This window comes from Rattus norvegicus, chromosome X, assembly GCF_036323735.1.
Source record: "Rattus norvegicus strain BN/NHsdMcwi chromosome X, GRCr8, whole genome shotgun sequence".
NCBI classification, from domain to species: Eukaryota; Metazoa; Chordata; class Mammalia; order Rodentia; family Muridae; genus Rattus; species Rattus norvegicus.
Window position 1 is genome coordinate 157,419,343 of NC_086039.1, and position 19,105 is coordinate 157,438,447.

Below are 19,105 nucleotides of genomic sequence, written 5' to 3' on the forward strand. Positions count from 1 at the left end.
CAGGGAAGTACGGCTGTTTCACAAGGCTCCTTCCCGGGGCACGAGATGGGTCGTTTAGGGACTTATTCCGGAACCTTCGATGTAGGTCTCCCCCGAGCTGCCCCACCCACGGACCTTACGGATCTTAACAGACTCCAGGCTCCGGGAAGCTCGGTCCCAGGGGTGGGTGTTCGGAGGACCGGTGCGTGCTGACCGACCAGCGTTCCCGACGCCCTGACGTGTTGAGACCCCGCCGTGTTGGTTCCGACCTTCCGCTCCGCCCAGACGTCTCTGCCTCGACCCGCGACGCCCTCGCATCCGCGCCCGGGTAGGGTATCGGGCGTGCGCGCCGGCCGCTGCCTCATCGCGCGACCCCCGGATGCTGGATCGCATCGACCCCCCTGGGTTTTCCATCCGGTCGTTGCTTCGTCGAAAGAGGGAGGCCGTGAAAGAAGGAGGCGGTGAGACGTTTGTTAACTCGGAAAACGAGGCCGGGCCGCTCGACTCCACCTCGGTTCGTCGCCTGCCTATGGATCCCACCCTCTCAGCTGGGCTGCGGGCCTCGGCGGGAGGGGATGCGACGGGTTCTGCGGTGACTCAATGCGTCGGGGTCGGGTGCTGTCCGTGGGGGGCTCTCCCCTCTCAGAGACGGACAGGGCTGCGTGACAGGGGACGGCGGGGACAGGACGCAAAGCGAGCAGACGAACAGATTGACGAAGAAAGGCGGGACGGGAAATTCCCGAAGCGGAAACCTAAGGGTTCTCTGGAAAGTCGGTTGTGTCGGACGGTGTTCTGCTGGGGCGGACAGGCGAAGGAGTGTTTTCCCGAAGCGGACACGGGAGAGAGGATGTCCTGCTAAAGCAGGCGCGCGAAAGGACGCACACTGAAGGATTCTTTATTGACCACGCGCGTGTATCGGTCTGCCTCACACCGTGATGTTGAGCTCCTTCTGTCAGGACCCCACAGAGAGAAACGCGGCAGAAGACTTCCGGCGGTGTGCGGTGGCTTCTGGCCGCTCCGTCGGACTCTGGCAGAGCGATGTGGACCGACGCACACTCACATGCAGTTTTGCTAGGACAGATCCGTGTGCCGAGGCGGAGCACATAGTGAGACAAGATCTGTATCTGTAGAGGACGCACGACGTTCGGAGGGATTACGACTAGGACCCAACACACAATGAGATCTGAGACGGGCCTGCCGGTGGAGGTGGCTGCTCAACACTCCTCGGTCTCAAGTCTCCGCTTCTCCTGAGGTTTCTCACGGTCCAAACCCCTCCCGCTGACTCGCGCTGATTCCGCAGAGGCCCGAGTGACCCAGTCGGGTCGAGCCACCTCTACTGCGGTCCGAGGTCACTGAACCGGACCGCCGACGTCACCGAACCGGACCACCGATTTCCCGACGACAGAGATGGGGTCTGCTCGGAAGAACCATTTCTAAGCAGGTTCGCTTCCCCCCTTATCATAGTACCCTTTCTTTCCCTTTACCTCTGGCAGGTGTCGTGCTGGAAGGGAACTTAAAGCCTTCGAGAACCATCGTTAAACGTAGGCTTCGAAGAAATTAAAGTCACAGATTCCCAGTTTTTACAAATTAAAACACTAAGGCTTCAGTCCCTTTACAATAAGCAATCTTCTCAGTTATTTCAGGAAGTGCAATATAAGCAGCTTTTATAATGGCTGCTTTTAATCCATCAGTGGGAGAAACAGGAGGCCCTGAGACTCCGTGGCCAGGAAGCAGAGCCTGCTTAATGAGCCAATGATCTCTTCTGCCTTCATGAGAGTGTGCACACGTGCACACACGCACCATCATCGATGACGCTCTCGAAGTATTTGAAGACGACTCTGAGAAAGGTCAGTGGATTGATTGGCTCATCTACCAACTCTGAACAATTTTCGCTAAAAGTGTAAAATCTGAACTAAAAGCTCAGCATACAAATTAGACACAGGGAAACTGAGTTAGACCACGTTACATACACAGCATGGGAATAAGCCATTTAGAATAGAATTAGAAGGCTAAATACATCTCCATCGGAAAATGAGGGGAATTGTGGAAATGACAGAAGCATAGAGATTAATGACTGGAACTTTACCACAATTCTTACTTTTTAATTAAAAAAGTACTCAACTCTCAGATCCACAAAAACAATCTTTTTCCTTCCTCTTTTCTATAGAAAAAAAAAAATCAAACGATATATCCTGATCACAGTTTCACCTCCTTCAGCTCCTCCCAAAACCTCCCCTGCCTCTCTACCCACACAGATCCGTCCCATTTCTTTCTCTCTATCATTAGGACACAACCAGACAAACAAACAAACACCAAATTTCTTCTTCTTTTTTTTCTTTTTTCTTTTTTTCGGAGCTGGGGACCGAACCCAGGGCCTTGCGCTCGCTAGGCAAGCGCTCTACCGCTGAGCTAAATCCCCAACCCCAAATTTTTTCTTAAATGGGGGAAAAGACAGAAGAAACACAGACACACACACACATACACACACTCCATAGAAACACAAAATTAGAAACTGTAATATGCAAGCAAAAAGACCAGTAAAACAAACAAACAAATAAAAGTACCCACCCAATACTGTATGAGACAAAAAGCCTAACGAAATACAACTGGGTATTTTTTTCCCCCTTGGTTATCTATTTTTAGGCACGAGGCTTGCCTATTCTTAGTTGTGGTTTCTCAACTAGGCTGACAATGACTCCATAGACTATCTGGTAAAAACCCCAACTCTAGGTGTGAGAAAATCTTTTTGTGAGTTGTTCGTGGTGGTTGTCATAACTCCACTTACTAATTTCTGTTTCATTTTCTCCAAACCAGACATTTTTCCTTGTTTATCTTTTCAAAAAATCTTTTTATTCTCCCACTTAAAGTATCAGTAACTATTATTAATGCATTTAAAAATACTTGAGTTAATTTCTCAGAAACGGTCAGAAATGCAAATCTCCAACAGTACAAAGGAACCAAATTCGAGAGACACTTTGCGTGAACTCGAATTCTTATAGACATGTTCATCACAAATAACGTAGAAGAAAAAACTCAAAGTTGATCATCGTAAAGCTCTCCAGGAGTTTTTACATCGATGGTGTGATCAACAATACGTTTCTTCTGAAGCGACTAACAGCACTGCTAACCTTCCAAAGTGGAATTTTTCTTCTGAAGCAACTAACAGCACTGCTAACCTTCCAAAGTGGAAGTTTCCGTATTTCAAACGCACAGCGTTAAGAATGAAAGAAGTGTCACTAAACTTATATTATTCATCTTAGTCGCACATTAAAAAAGAGATTTTTGGCAAGTACCGATACAACTATGTAGCAGGGAGATAAATGGAGAGCAAATCGCGGAGTGATTAATCGCGCTGCATACGAAAGTGAAAAGAAGAAACAGAGATGCAGGGTTTGACGGGGAAATTCTAAGCTCTCTGTACTTGGGACTAGTCAAAAGAAAGAAAGAAAGAAAGAAAGGAAGGAAGGAAGGAAGGAAGGAAGGAAGGAAGGAGGCATAATAGGGCTGAGAAGCTCATGAATATGCTCCAGGTAATCTGTATGTGCACCGAAATGCTTTTTAGTTTGGTTCATTTAAGTCTGAAATTCCCTTCCCCACTGATGTCAGCCAAGATTATAGGGAAACAGAAAAGTGTAATGAACAGAAGGGTAAGATAATTTTGGAAAACCATCAGTGACAATAATCTTTAGCTGACCTCTTCTTTCACGGACTCCTCTCATGCATCTCTGACCGCCAGGTTTTTCAAGCGAAGCAAAGTAGCAACTTGGTATAAACCACATGGTAAGGCAGGATTGGAATGATGCCCTGACAGGCAGGACAGGAGGGTGACAGAGACCCTGTTCACAGATATGAATGATTCCGTTTCAAAGGGAAAATTAAGGTTCTAGAAAACAGAAATCCTACTGCTTGGCGGCACTGCCTTATGCACTGGTTGTAGGTAACTCAGATAAACAACAGTGTCCGTGAGTGAGCCATGGAAGTTGCCTGAATTTCAAGATGTGTTCTGAGGAAAGCAGGACAATCAAATCTTTGACAAGGGCAGAGGTCCTTTGTGGAGGCACGGCCCACTCGGCCTCGTGCTCCAAACGGTACAGGTAAAGAAGCACACACGTGTGGAAACATTAGTTTGCTACTAACAAGAGTGTCTACAAAGATGAATCCATAATAATCGGCCCAAGCTATGTCTTCTGAAAACCTTGAAGGAAACATAAAGATCACTGGGGGTCTTAACAGGTATTTCCAAAATGAAGGCCAACTGAACAAACACTATTAAGGAAAGCTGAACTAATGCTAAAAATAAAAGTACACACACTGGGTATTGGGAGAAGTTTGTCCTTTAAGAGGGTTAAGGTGGTACAGAAAAAGATTTAGCCCAAGGACAGACAGGCCAAGAATTGCATGGAGGACACCCGAGGAGGGGAGGAAACTGAAAAAAAATCCTTTCACTTAAAAAAAAAAGATGTGATCTATCTTCCTAGTGCCAGTTCTGGACATTTTGTAATCAGAATATTTATCTTCTCTCTCCTCTCCTGCCCTGCCCTCTCTCCTCTTTTCTCTATTCTTCTTCTCTTCCTCCTCTTCCTATTGATCCTCTTCTTCCTCTTTCCCCTTCTCCTTTAGCTATGGTATTTCTGCATTATATAATTCTGTCTACCTGGAAGCTCATTAAGTCAATTAGGCTGGCCTAGATCTCTAGATCTGCCTGCCTCTGCCTCCTGGGGTTCTGGAATTAGATATCTGCCAAGTCAGAGCTTTTCTTATTGATGTTTCAATTTTTTGTACACATTTACAGATCTTCCAGACCCCTCAGAGGAGCACAGGCACAGTGATAACGAAGGGTCACAGGGGTGGGGGATGGAGGACTTTTATCCTGACTGACTGGCAGTCAGAGTGATTATTTATACAGAACTCATTAGGCAAGGATTTATCCATGTTGTTCCGAGCCATAGACCATATAATTTTTGTCCCCAGACGTGTCTTTTAACTTCCTCTTGGTCATAAGTTTAGACATTATTGATAAACAGCGACACAACAGAGTTACCTTACACAGTCATTTTTCCTCATCGAGCCCACAACCCCCAAGAATCTTGTGTTTTCAAGGGCACTAGACAGAAAGAAAATCTCCAGGCCAGCCTGGGCAGATTGCCATGTCTTAAGCACTGTGTTATCAAATTCTAATGGTCAGAATGTTAATTGTCATCAGGACCAAGAAAGATCTTCAGGCCAAGGCTGCTGCAGCTATCATTCAATTTCTGCCATAATACAATGTTTATATTTTATATCTCTGTAAAATTTATGTATATGTCTAATTTTGGTATCCTTTTGTTCCTAGATCGTATGACATCACACTAGTCCTACACAAACTAACTTTTCTGAGAAAGGAAGGTCTTAACACTTCATTCTTTTATCGTGTATCCACACCATTCTTTGTCCATCAATTTGAGCCCCTGTGTAAGGCAGAGATAACCCCAGCCAATCTAACTTTGTCGCTGTGTCTTTTTGCAGAGGGGCGTGTCATATGCAGCCCTCTATCTTACATGCCACATAATTGCCTGAGTGTACAGTAAGAAGAGGTCTTTAACACGATCTGCTGCCAATTTCTCTACCCACCAAATCTTGTTTTAAGTTGACTTTGTTCAGATTATCCTGTTCCTGAGGCAGATGTTCCATGAGTTATCTTGTAGCTGGAGCCTCATGTGTGATTCCTTTATTTGAGTCACCCTCGAGGGTGTAAGGTTAATCTTCAAGGAGGGCCAAGCAAGGACATCTCCCTGGAGGATGGAGGGATAGTGTGCTCAGGACTTTCTTGAGGAAGCTTAGAAGCAGCACTCCTGGGAAAGACATAAATGACTCCTAAAATTTTCATGAATCCAATATCCCAAGTTGTACAGATATTAAAAGCCCCATCCGTGCATGCAGCGTATTGGGATCAAGACCGAAAGTAGAAGACTGTAAGACATCTCCTGGCTCAGCCTCGCAGGTTTTTGTCAAGCAGCTGCACTGGCTTTATGACATTGAGTGTTCCCATTAGATACGGGTGTGCCATAGAAGCCTATAAATTATCTTGTCTTGGTTTAGTTTCTGCAGGTTACTTGCATCTGAAAATCTATTCTTTCCTTTTAACCTCTTTTGGTTAAGTGAGGTGTAAGATAAGGTATATTCTAATACATTCCCGAATTTAATTAGTATCTTTGTTTCCCTCTTCACCTTCAATTTTATCAATTTATGTGTTGTCTCTTACTTTTGGTTAGTTTGGTTAGATTTACGGGAATGGTTTATATTTTCAAAGAATAAAATCTTTGTTTTACTGATTTTTTTTCTATTCCACGAATTTCTGTACTACTATTAACTATTCCTCTTCATCTTCTGAAGGTCAGGTCGGTCAACATGGGAACCATGACTGGGGGAGCAAGGACGATTGTAGGAAAAGAAGATGAAAGAGATAGAGAAGAGAGGACTGCTGGTGAAGACCATGCCAGAGAGAAAATTATTTTTCAGTGCCTTTTGAAGGCAAGTAACACAAAGCACGGCCAATTTCTGGAAGATAAACAATGACCATAAATCCTTATGTGGTGAATTTATGGTGAACAGTATTTACATTTGACTGAGGCCATTTCCTTCAGGCTAGAACAATCCTTCAAGGATGTATGGGCAAGAAGAGGAACTTGTCAGGGTATAAAAGCAATTCATTTTCGATTGGGTTGTCTGGTTTCTTGGTGGTTATCTTCTTGAGTTCTTTCTATATTTTGGATATTGGCCCTCTATTGAATGTGGGGTTAATGAAGACTTTTTCCCAATCTGTGGTATGCTGGTTTGTTCTACAGGCTACGTCCTTTGCCTTACAGAAGCTTTGCAGTTCCATGAGGTCCCATTTATCAATTCTTCATCTAACATGAGAACTCTCCAATCATTTTACGTTGGAGCTCAACGCTATGCGTTTTCCTCTTAGCACTGCTTTCTCCGTGTCCCATAAATTTGGGTATGTTGTGCCTTCATTTTCATTGAACTCTAGAAAATCTTTGGTTTTTTTCTTTATTTCTCCCTTAATCCAGTGGTTATCAAGTTCCAGGAATTGTTCGGTTTCCATGTGTTTGTAGGCCTTCTGTTATTTCTGTTGTTGGAAGTCTAGCTTTAAGCCGTGGTGGTCTAAAAAGGTGCAGAGGGTTATTTCAATTTTCTTGTGTCTGTTGATATTTGTTCTGTGACTGATGGTACGGTCAGTTTTAGAGAAGGTTCTATGAGGGGCTGAGAAGGAGGTATTCTTTTGTGTTAGGATGAAATGTTCTGTGGATGTCTGCTAGGTCCATTTGAGTCATAATATCTGTTAGTTTCATTATTTCTTTGTTCACATTTGGTCTGGATGACCTGTCCACGGGTGAGAGTGGAGTGGTGAAGATTCACTCTCCCTATTGTTTGTAAAATGCCCCAAATCTTCGCAACCCACCAAAAAGGGATTGTCCTCCTCCCCACCACCACAGTAAGTTGTGTCTCATGTTCCCATGTTCTATCTCTTGTTCCCCCCTTCATCCCCCCCCCCAAAAAAAAAACAAAGAGAATTGTCAAAAAAGGCTTCCAGGCTTTGCCATAACTGGGGTCCATCAAGACGAGGCTGTCTAGGAACAGAAACAGTATCTGGTGTAAAGTGGCAATTTCTGTTTCCTTTGGAGACTTGGGTTATAACGATCTTTTGCTAGGGAAGACAGGTGAAAAACATTTTGTTAAAGCAGACACGTGAAAGAATGATTTCCCAAAGCAGACCCAGGTGAGAGGATGCTTTGCTACAGCAGACAAGTGAAAGGATGCGCGATGTCTACAAAGAATATAAACATAACCCACAGACAGTGGGAACTGGAACATTGGTTTGCCTTGCTCTGCCTTTCTATGCTTTGCTGGTGACACACATGTATTGGTTTGCTTTATATTGCTTTGCTAAGCTTCACTCGTGGAGACTCTTTTCAAACATCATGTGTCCTCTCAAACGTCTGCCTCAGTAAAACATCCTCTCGCATCCGCTTTAGCAAAACATCCTCTCATCAGTCAGCTTCCAGAAAAATATCACACGACACAACCGAGTCTCCAAAGAAACCCAGGAATTTCACTTCAATAATACATGTTCGTTATAGTTACAGTAAGTGACAAGAGGATGGTGGATTTTCCATTCTTTTCCACAGTCGTCCCTATTCTTATGTCTAACATGCATTACGCTTGTAAGCAAAACGAAATTTAAAGTTATTTGCCAATTATTGAGAAAAACTTCTAATTAGTTCCCAAGTGATCTACTTTGCTGAAGCTTTAATTATCCTGTATAATTTATTGAAGGCCGAAAGTTCTTCTAATTGGTACCCTGTTGCCCATGCAGTGAGGATGGCTATACCATAATGAAGTCCCTGAAGCCACTGAACATTGAGTCCAGGGCTGGATACTACAGGGCCTGAACACCTTGGAGATCTTTTTCTGTTTCTGTGTTCTTAAGCTATTTCCAAAAAGCAACATATGGTCATCTCTTCTTGAAAATTATCCTCGAGAGAGCCCCTGAGAGCTTGCTTCATCAACATTTTGTCAATATTTCATGATGGCATTTGTACTCTGTTTCTTCAAATACTCACATATAGACACACATGCTTAAACACGGAAATATATGCGTGCGTGCAAGGCATGCATATAGAAGACGTGTTTAGAATATAATAAACATTTGAAAAATCAACCTGTAATAAGTTAAGCCTAAGAAATAAAAGGGACAGCAGGGGGCATAAATTTGAGGAAAGTGGAAATTAAACGAAAAACCTATTTTTCTGACACTCGAGATATTTCTTGGAATGCTAAAATTCAAAATTCCATTTATCCCTTAGCATCTGTGAGAGATTGGTTCCAGGGCTTTCTTAGAAGCCTAAATTCTCACATTCACACCCTTTATATAAAATGGCATATTATTTGCATATAACCTGTCCTGCCAGCAGCACTGTAAATGGTTTCTGGAATATTTTTAGTTTCTAACACAATGTAAAGTTCACGCAAACAGTTGGTGTATTATTTAGAGAGTAAGGTTAGGAATGTCTGTTTTCTTATTTTAGTACAGTTTTTTTTTCAAATAATTTCCTTTTGATGTCAGTTTTCTCTAAAGAATCTGGATGACCAAGGATATATAGCACATGAATTTGGATAACCTGTGCTAGAATAGATATCAACCTGTAACCAACTCACTGCGCATCGTTTTCAGTTCCCAAATGTGTGTCTGTCATTTGTTCTCTGTCTTAGCATTGTGCATTTCCAGAAACTGTGAGCTCCCCTTCTATCTGACCAATTGCCTTAGCTGTGTCCCATCTAATATCCCTAGGTATCAGAAGCCAAGGAGACAATTGATCTTTCCACTACGGGAGGGCAAAGTCTTCCCTTCGTTCATTTCAGATTTTGAGAATTTTTCCTGTAAAGATGTGGCCTAAGCTGAACTCTCCCTCTTGGAAGGGACATGCGACTAGCATAGGATCGACTTAGACTAGGGCAGGCCCAGCTGCACCTGACAGGGCTGGTGGGTCTGGTCTTGTTTTTTCCTTCCGGGGCCACCTTCCATAGACGGTCCTTTCAGTGCTATCTTTTTCTTTTCTGTCCCCGTGACCTGACCTATTTACTACTTCTGATGGGGACTCTGGGTAATACCCGAAACCTGACCTCCCTCACTGGTCGTGGCCTGATTACATTCCAGCCTGCCCTATCCCCAAAATATGTGAATCTATGGGAGAGAGACAGAGAGTGGTGGGGGAGAGGGAGAGAGAGACAGGAAGAGAGACAGAGACAGACAGAGAGACAGGGAGAGGGAGAGAGAGACAGGGAGGGAGGTAGGGAGAGGGAGAGAGAGAGAGACAGGGAGGTAGGTTGGGAGAGAGGTAGGGGGAGAGAGAGACAGGGAGAGGGAGAGACAGGAAGAGAGAGACAGAGACAGAGAGACAAGGAGAGGGAGAGAGAGGGAGGGAGGTAGGGAGAGACAGGGAGAGGGAGAGACAGGGAGAGAGACAGAGACAGAGAGAGACAGGGAGAGGGAGAGAGGGAGAGAGAGACAGAGGGAGAGAGAGACAGGGAGGTAGGTTGGGAGAGAGGTAGGGGGAGAGAGAGACAGGGAGAGGGAGAGACAGGGAGAGAGAGACAGAGACAGACAGAGAGACAAGGAGAGGGAGAGAGAGGGAGGGAGGTAGGGAGAGAGACAGGGAGAGGGAGAGACAGAGAGAGAGAGACAGAGACAGAGAGATGGAGAGGGAGAGAGACAGGGAGAGGGAGAGAGAGACAGGGAGGGAGGTAGAGAGAGAGGTAGGGGGAGAGAGAGAGAGAGGGAGAGAGAGACAGGGAAGGGAGGTAGGGAGAGAGGTAGGGGGAGACAGAGACAGACAGAGACAGACAGGGCGAGAGAGATAGAGAGGGAGAAAGAGGGAGAAAATGGTGGTGAGGAAAAGACATTCTAAGCAATCAGACTGCTCAGACTAAGGGGTCCGGTCAGTAATCCCTTAACTTTTAAAATGTTTTTTTATTACGCACATTATTTCTACACAAAAGTTTAGAAAAGAACATTTTACTTCTATGCTTCGAAGAGCTGAATTGTCAGTATTTAATAAGTTCATTGTGAAAGAAAGGATTTATCACCTTTGTGTCTGTTACCACAGTCGCGATACTGAGTAATTCCACCACTATAGTCCCTCATGTTGGTCCCTTATGATCATAGCCGTCACCTCCAGTCACAAATATGGGAGCCTCTCCGTCAGGAATGTGCTTCTTGAAGGAATAAAAGGAGAAGAACCTACATTACCTTAGTCAAGTGTGATTGCCCATCATGGCTATGAGGGTTTTGCATGTCCCTTGAAACATCAAAGCCATGTGGGGTTGGAGTAGAATGTCAGCTACTATTTTGGCCACTGTTTCTTCCATCATTAACATTTCTCTGCCTTTATTTTTTCTCTCCAGAGCTGTATGGATTTCACGTGGCTACTCCTCCAATTCTCTTCCAAAGGAACTTATTTGCCTCAGGTTCCCAGTAGACTTCATGGTAATCATGTGTGCCAAATCCAGGCTCTACTCTCAAACGAAGGACAGCCCAGAACTTCCCAAGCTATGGAAAATCCCCATTGTCACCCAGATGCTGTTTTGGCACCCAGATGCTGGGTCCCTATCTACCTCACCTTATGAGAGATGGGCAACTCGAACAACATGGGGTACTAAAAATGTGCCAATACCCCAGAAGACTTTTTTTTTTTCTTTCTTTTTTTTTCGGAGCTGAGGACCGAACCCAGGGCCTTGCGTTTTCTAGGCAAGTGCTCTAACACTGAGCTAAATCCCCAACCCCACCCCAGAAGTCTTAGAAGCAACATCCACCAATTGTTTTACGTTCATTGGTAAGGCTGCTGCAAAACTTTCCTCAATGACTTTTTTAGATGTCATGGATGTTTTACCGTAAAACTCCCTAAAATTGTACAGCTACGTCAGGCCTTTGTACGTTATGGGGAATGGCTCCTCTATCTCTTCAGGTCTTATTATATGTCTTCCAGATTTTTTTCTAAATCTATAAGATACTCGTGGGTTTACACGATTTTATGTATATAACTATTCTAGTTAGGTTTTTCTTGTGAAGTTGACACAAGTTAGATGAGAAAAGGTAACCGCGGTTGAGTAAATGCATCCATAGGATTGGCCTATAAACAAGATTTTGGGAACATTTCCTTGATTAAGGATGGAAGTGGGAGGCCCCTAGCTCACTGTAGGTTCTTCTAAGTCTCTTCTGAGACCCATCCGATCACTTAACTGTAATCCCCAAATCAAGACAGGAAACCAACTGGCAAGCTCTAAACTCTTCATCTCCACGTCTGATGTCAAAGCCGGGTCTTCAGATCTCCAACTCCTTTTTTCATCTTTGTTGACTGCAACAGACTTCTTTTTCCGGGCTGGTTCCACTCCCTGTCAGCAGCTTTCCTCAGCAGATAGCCCACGGCTCTGAAATCTTGAACATCTGGGGTCTCCAAGGCAACCTCAATGTTACAGCCTCTCATTCCAATGTCTGGGATCCTCACATGATCTTCTGGGCTCCTCCAAAGGGCTGATGTCACTTCTCCAGCTCTGCCCTCTGTGGCGCTCTAAGCTCAGGTTGATCCACTCCACTGCCGCTGCTGTTCTTGGTGATCACCCCATGGTACTGGCATCTCCAATGCACTGGGGTCTTTGCTGCAACTAGGCTTCACCAATAGCCTCTCATAGGCTCTCTTTATGGTGCCAAGCCTCAACTCCCTTGCGTGACCCCTTCAGTCCTGGGTCATCAACTGCAACTGAGGCTGCACCTTCACCAGTGGCTCTCCATGGCCTCTCACAGTGCCAAGCCTCAGCTGTTCTTCATGACCCCTTCATGCCTTCAGAACCAGTACCACCTGGGTGGCTCTTACACATTACCAAGTACAGCTATAGCATGAGGTACAACCTTGGCTATCTCTGGAACGCAGCTTCTTTGTGCCCTCGGCAAACACTTCCCAGAAGATTTCACCTCAGTGATGCTGGTCTCTTCTTAATCACCAATAATCTCTTAGCTCCAGCTGACCAGCATCAATTGTCCCAGTAGTCCCTTTTATTCTGGACTATAAAGCCAGAGCCACATGGCCAAAGCTGCAGAGTTCTGCTGTTTGCTGGGGCTGGAACATGGCCCCTCTTGTTCTATTACATTATTACCAGCTTCCTCTTTTCCAACTCCTTCACTGCCTAAGCTTGGCTGTCCTGGAATTTGCTCTGTAGGTAGACCTTGAACTCAGAGATTAAACTCCCGTCTCCTGGGATTAAAGGTGTGTGCCATGACACCTGGATTTAAGGTTTTCTCCACCTAGAACTTGCTCGGTCTCAGGCTAGCCTCGAACTCAGAGATCCGCTTGGCTTTATCTCCTAAGATTAAAGATGTGCACCACCATGCCTAGATCTAAACCCAGCTAGGTGGGATCTTGCCCCAAGGTCACCACTCCCTTAATTCAAATTAATATCTTTGTACACAGGATTCCGCTCCATTTCACTTCCTGGTTGTTCCTCCTTTCTAAGCTTGCTATGCTTATCCAAAATGCTCTTCACGAGACTTACACAGAGAATAAAATCTGTGGTGTGCATTTCTGAGACTTCCTTGGTTAATGCAATTAATCCAAGTCCCTTCACCTTAGTCTCAGGTGGACTCTTTGGACAAGGGCAAAAAGTAGCCATTGTCTTCACCAAAAAAAACCCCCCACAAAAACAGCCTCTAGACCACATACTTGAGTTCTTTCCCACTGAGACCTCTTGGACCAGGTGTGCACAATTCAAATCACTCTCAGCAACAAAGTCTTCCATATTCCTACTAGGACGGCTCATTAAAGCCCATTTAAAACTTCCACCGCTTTCCAAACCCAAAGTTCCCCCATCCACATTCTTCCAAAGAAAAGCATGGTCCGGCCCATCACAGTGATACCCCAGTCCTGGTACCAACTTCTGTCTTAGTTAGGGTTTTATTGCTGTGAGCAGACGCCATGACCAAGGTAAGTTTTATTATTTTTTTCTTTTTTCTTTTTTTCGGAGCTGGGGACCGAACCCAGGGCCTTGCGCTTGCTAGGCAAGCGCTCTACCACTGAGCTAAATCCCCAACCCCCCAAGGTGAGTTTTATAAAGGACAGCATTTAATTGAGGCTGGCTTACAGGTTGAGAGGTTTGGTCCATTTATCATCAAGGTGGGAGCATGGCAGCATCCAGGCAGGATGGTGCAGGAGGAGCTGAGAGTTCTACATCTTCATCTGAAGGCTGCCAGGAACAGACTGAGCATCCCCAGGCAGCTAGGAGGAGGTCTCCAAGCCCACCCCTACAGTGACACACCTCCTCCAACAAGGCCACACCTCCTAATAGTGCCACTCCCTGGGACAAGCATATGCAAACCATGACAGAGGTACATTTTCTCCTAGTGTATTTTCTTTCGGGGAATAAATAGACGCCACATACTCCTTGAAGAGAATAGCTGCTTGGCCTTCTTGTACTATTCCGTGTCTGTATCCATCTACATGTGTCTATCACCCTCTCTATTTTATAAAATTGACACAAGCTATGGTGTGCTATGCTCATATCCGCCATATCCCATGTGGTCTGCATATTAGAAGGGGACTAATATATTTACGTTTCAGTGCGAAACTTCCGGTCACCCTGAATGGCCCTTACTTGTAGGAAACCTTTGCCAGTCTATCAACGGACTTACTGTGAAGGCTCCTACTCCATGACATTCTATGCTCTGAATTTATACTGCTCTCAGATGTAAACAAGACCCAGAAGGGAACCATCTGGGGAGGTATACTAGATCTTTGTCTTCATCAGAAATCTCTAATGTCTCAGTATACACTACCAAACTATTACACAATTATCTTTGTTTGCTGAAGTCTACACACAGCCTCAGTAAACAAAACAACTAAATGATGACCTGCTGCAAAATGCTGTGACTTTGGCTGGGATGGGGATGATTGTTTTCCCTACAAAGCTACCCTGTTCATTGTCATTTTCCTTCCAGATATACTCTTTCTCTGACTCTTTGGCGCTTCTGAGGGCAGACTCATCATTTAGGCATTACGACAGAGGTAGCAGGAGGAATAAACTGAAAAGGTTGAGCAAGAATGTAGATAGATGGTATGCACAGACTCTCTGTTCCATGTCTTATTTAGAAATGCACCCTCAGTTCAAATTTTTGAATACAAAACTTAATCGCCGGTCCCCAGCTCCGAAAAAAAAAAGAACCAAAAAAAAAAATTAATCGCTGATTGAATACAGAGTCCAGAGAGAGGTGTCCATGGTCATGTTTATTTGTTCCATGAAGGGTCCGTCAAGGGACAAAGCTCTGTCATACTTGACATAAGTGAGAGTTAGTGATTTCTTGGGATGAATGAACAAATAGGAAGTAACTATTGTATTAAAATGGATTGTTTCAGTGTCTAATAGCCCAGGCTTATTTGTCAGCTCCTTGAGAAGAGGGACCTTGTCTTCAGCTTTTCTATTTCCAGCATTGAATCCAGTGCCTAGAAATCTGAGAGCTCGTTCATTCAAATTATGTCTCTTTCCGAGCGTATGGCAGAGGAACTTATGCCATCTATAACATGGCATGCAGTCTGTGGGGTAGAAATGGAATCAACAAATACTTTTTCATAATCAGTACACCTAAGCTTTGTCTCTGAACTATGAGCACAGAATAGGTGACGTCTCAATCAATCGCATAGGTTATTTAAAAGTTTTAGAGGCAGGAGGGATAGCTTAGTTAATAAAGTACATGAGTGCAAGGACCTTTAAGATTGCAAACATATTGATATGTGCTTGTAGCCCCAGAACTGGTGAGATACAGACAGGTGGATCACTAGGGCTTATTGGACATCCAGCCTAGCTGACTTGGTGAGCTCAACGTCAGTGAGACCTTTTCTCAAAAAAAGAAAAAAAAAAGATGATAAAATAAAAAATAGACAGCACATGAGGAAAATGGCATGATGATACCAAGGTTATTGTCTGACCTCTACATGCACGTAAATGCATGTAGTCACCCCCACCCCGCATGCATGCACCTTCACATGCACATATGCACACAAACACATCTTTACACAAACAAACACACACGAAGGCAACACACACACACACACACACACACACACACACACACACACGAGTTTATAATCAGTTAGCATCTGAAGACATCCCTGTTCCAAAGGTCATAGGATTTCACAGTTCAGCCAAATAACCATTTCCATTTCTTAGGTACCTGGTATGTCTAGGTGCTAGGATAATAGAAATTAATCATAGCTTTCACCTTCAAGGGGCCCTCAGTATGGTAATGGAGACATACAAACAATTATAGCTCTAAAAATTCGTAAGCATGTGTGGTCACAGAGAAGGGACCCTTCCTTCATGTGCTAGGTCAGGTGTGGGCAGCCTGAATGGCTTTAAAATCAGGTTGGCCCTTTACCAAGATGTGAGCAGTGGAGTATCATTTAGCCCAGAGTGAAAGAAAAGAAATCCAATACTGAGGTGCCCTAGGTGGGTGGGGGGAAGTTGAGGGTAGATCTTATTGTGGGCAGATTGCGGATCCTCAATACTGCCATTGGTAATATTAGTGCTGCCGCTTTTAATCGTTTCTCAAGCAATGTCTATACCATCGTTTGGTGGCACAGGAATTCAACTCCCACGCTGCTTATTTATTCCCAATTCTTCACTTGGCCTAGTTTTGATCCGGAAGTTTCTTACATTTATATAAGAAGTTTCTTATATTTATATTCTCCTTGTTATTCAGCCAGAGAGGCTTTACTTGGGTCATCCTATCAACTCGTTTATCAGTGTTAATATCTCTGGTAGTGTTCCCGGTGGTGGATGAAATTGTCCATTGTGGGGAGCAGAAAAGCATCTAAAAATGCAAAGGAGTCTAGTGACTCTCCAAGCCATAGAAAATTCTGAAACACCTAAAAGCAAAACAAAAAAGCTACAAGAAATTCTAAGATTCTTTTCATCTTTCCAAATACAGAAAAGTGAATGGTAAATTCCACGTGAACCAAGAACCACGGAGATGTCTCAGAAGAAGGCATGGGCATACAGAGCGTTCAGGGAGATGACTGAATTGTTGGGAAAGGGCCTGGTTAGTGTTGCTGGGTCATGCCTTCCCTTTCAACTTGTATTGGGCTGGGCTGCTACCTTACCGGTTGCGGTTCACCAGGAGTCTTCTGAGGGCACCTTTGACTTCTTTGTTCCTCAAGCTATAGATCATAGGATAGAGCATTGGGGTTATATTAGTATAGATTAAGGACACAATTTTGTCCTGTTCTGGTGCGTAGCAGGACTTGGGACGAATGTAGATGAATATTGCACAGCCATAGTGCATAACAGAGACCAGCAGGTGGCCCGCACAGGTGGAGAAAGCTTTGCTCCTGCCTTCTGCGGAATGGATTCTAAGGATGGCAGTAATAATGAATCCGTAGGAAAACAGGATCAGCAAGAAGGGAATCAACAGGATCAGCGTGCACACAAGGAAGACTGCGATTTCATTGGCCTGTGTATCAGAGCAGGCTAAGAACAGGACGGCAGGAATGTCACAAAAGAAATGGTTGATGACATGGGACTGACAGAAGGGCAGGAGGAATATCAGTGTGGTAAGAGTAAGTGAAAGTGTGAAACCACTGATGCATGCCAGAGCCAACATCTGCAGACAGAGTGCCCGGGTGATGATGAGTGTGTAACGCAGGGGGTTACAGATGGCCACAAAACGGTCGTATGCCATCGCAGCGAGGAGGAAACATTCTGCTCCACCCAGAGCAATGAAAAGGTGCATTTGCAGAGCGCATCCCAGGAAGGACATCCGTTGTTTTTTGGACAGGAAGTTGGCCAGCATGTTAGGCACGATAACTAATATGTAGCAAATCTCAATGGCAGATAGGTTCCGAAGGAAGAAATACATAGGTGTCTGGAGGCAGGTGTCAATCAGGGTGATGAGCACAATAGTTGCATGGCCCGCTAGGGTGACGAGATGCATAATTAGAAAGAGTCCAAAAAAGAGGATCTGTAGTTCAGCCAGGTCCCCGAAGCCTAAAATAATGAATCCAGAGCTTAAGGTGTGGTTTTTCTTCAACAGTTCCATCTTTTGTTCTCCTTTGTAGAACTATAACACTGGAAAGGAGATTTTTCTAGCAATTGTCTCATCCTTGAGAAATACTAGAGCTCTTTTGATAGATGAGAATTTTAGTCCGACCTTCCAGGCACATTCCTTGCTCTCACTCTACTAGCTTTTAAAACTCTAACCTTTCTTGGTATAGGATGAAAGACTGCTGGTATTAGAGTACTTTAATTCATCTGCTGAGCTGTGAAGATCAACTGGCACACCCAGCCTCTAAGCACAAAGTTGTTCTTTTTGACCTCAACGCAATGCTTCTAACAGAGATGCTGTAGTAAATTTTGAAGAGTTGGCCGAGGTAGGAGCAGAAGCTGAGCTGGATGTATTAAGTAAGATTAAAATGGAGACTAGGCCTGGAAGGTCACTGCTTGGAACCCTGTAGGAAGTAAAGCGTAGTGAGTTAACCTTAGATACCTTTGAATTTTTGTATCAGTCATACTGTTATCTCTTTATTACCACCTCCAGCTCCCCAGGATCTCAGCAGTCAGTGGGTTGTGAACAGGGCGCCAGAGAGGAAGGCCACATAACTTGCAGTAGCTGCTCTCTTTCCCATGCCTTACCTACTTGTGGATACCCCAACTCTGCGTCACCCTCTTCCAGATGTCTCATCCAACCTCTTGGTTGAATTAGTTCCCTCCTTATGCTCCCACATCCCTCCAGGCTTCCGTAACCACGTTGTCCATCACTGACTTCTACAATTCTTTGACTATCCTTCCGTCCACATCACCCATCTATGGGCTCCAGAATGGCAAGAACGGTGTCCTATTCTTCTCCTCAAACAATGGCTGGTACACATCAGGAGCCTGTTCACCCTGTGAGTTTCTGAATACATGCCAATCTCTCATGTGCGCATGTTCCATAGTTGGCACCAGGTCTGGCCTTGAGAAGAACGGGGCAAAAGGCTGGACTAGGTCACATAGTAGGAGCAGGAACTATATAGGACAGAACTGGAACAGACTCGGGGGCAGTGAGTTGTTGAATGAACAACATCTTGTCTGATATGTTTCCTGAACTTCAGAGAAATTTACTTTCTCCTTGCATTGATCCAAAATAGAAACAAAAAGCTTTATTGTTAGTCTCTGATTTCTTCCTATGCCCCCTTCCATCACAGGAACGAGAAAAGGGGGAGATTTTCAAGGAGTCGAGGTGTTCAGAAAATCACAAATCAACAAGAGGTAACTCAGAGATTAAGAGCACTGGTTGTTTTTACAGAGAACCCAGGTTTCATTCTCAGCACCTGCATGGCAAGTCATAACCATCCATAACTCCAGTTCCACGGGATATAGCACTGTTTTCTGGCCGCAGTGGATACCGGGCATGTGTATAGTACGTGCATACACATGCAGACAAAATCCCCATACATATAAAACAAAATCGATTAATCTTAAATTTTTTTTTTCTTTTTTTCGGAGCTGGGGACCGAACCCAGGGCCTTGCGGTTGCTAGGCAAGCGCTCTACCACTGAGCCAAATC

The 19,105-nt window shown here is 44.5% G+C and overlaps 1 protein-coding gene and 1 long non-coding RNA gene across 2 annotated transcripts; one reads left to right on the forward strand and one right to left on the reverse strand.

Annotated features, from left to right (window-relative positions):
- Positions 1-92: 92 nt before the first annotated feature.
- Positions 93-9,067, forward strand: LOC120099237 (uncharacterized). Its single transcript, XR_010061346.1, has 2 exons — positions 93-1,420; positions 1,671-9,067. It is a non-coding gene; the product is annotated as an uncharacterized LOC120099237 (long non-coding RNA).
- A 7,593-nt stretch (positions 9,068-16,660) lies between these two features.
- Or7r1 (olfactory receptor family 7 subfamily R member 1) lies at positions 16,661-17,599 on the reverse strand. The gene has a single exon (NM_001000264.1). It carries the CDS (start codon positions 17,597-17,599, stop codon positions 16,661-16,663), a length of 939 nt encoding a protein of 312 aa, NP_001000264.1.
- Positions 17,600-19,105: the final 1,506 nt, after the last annotated feature.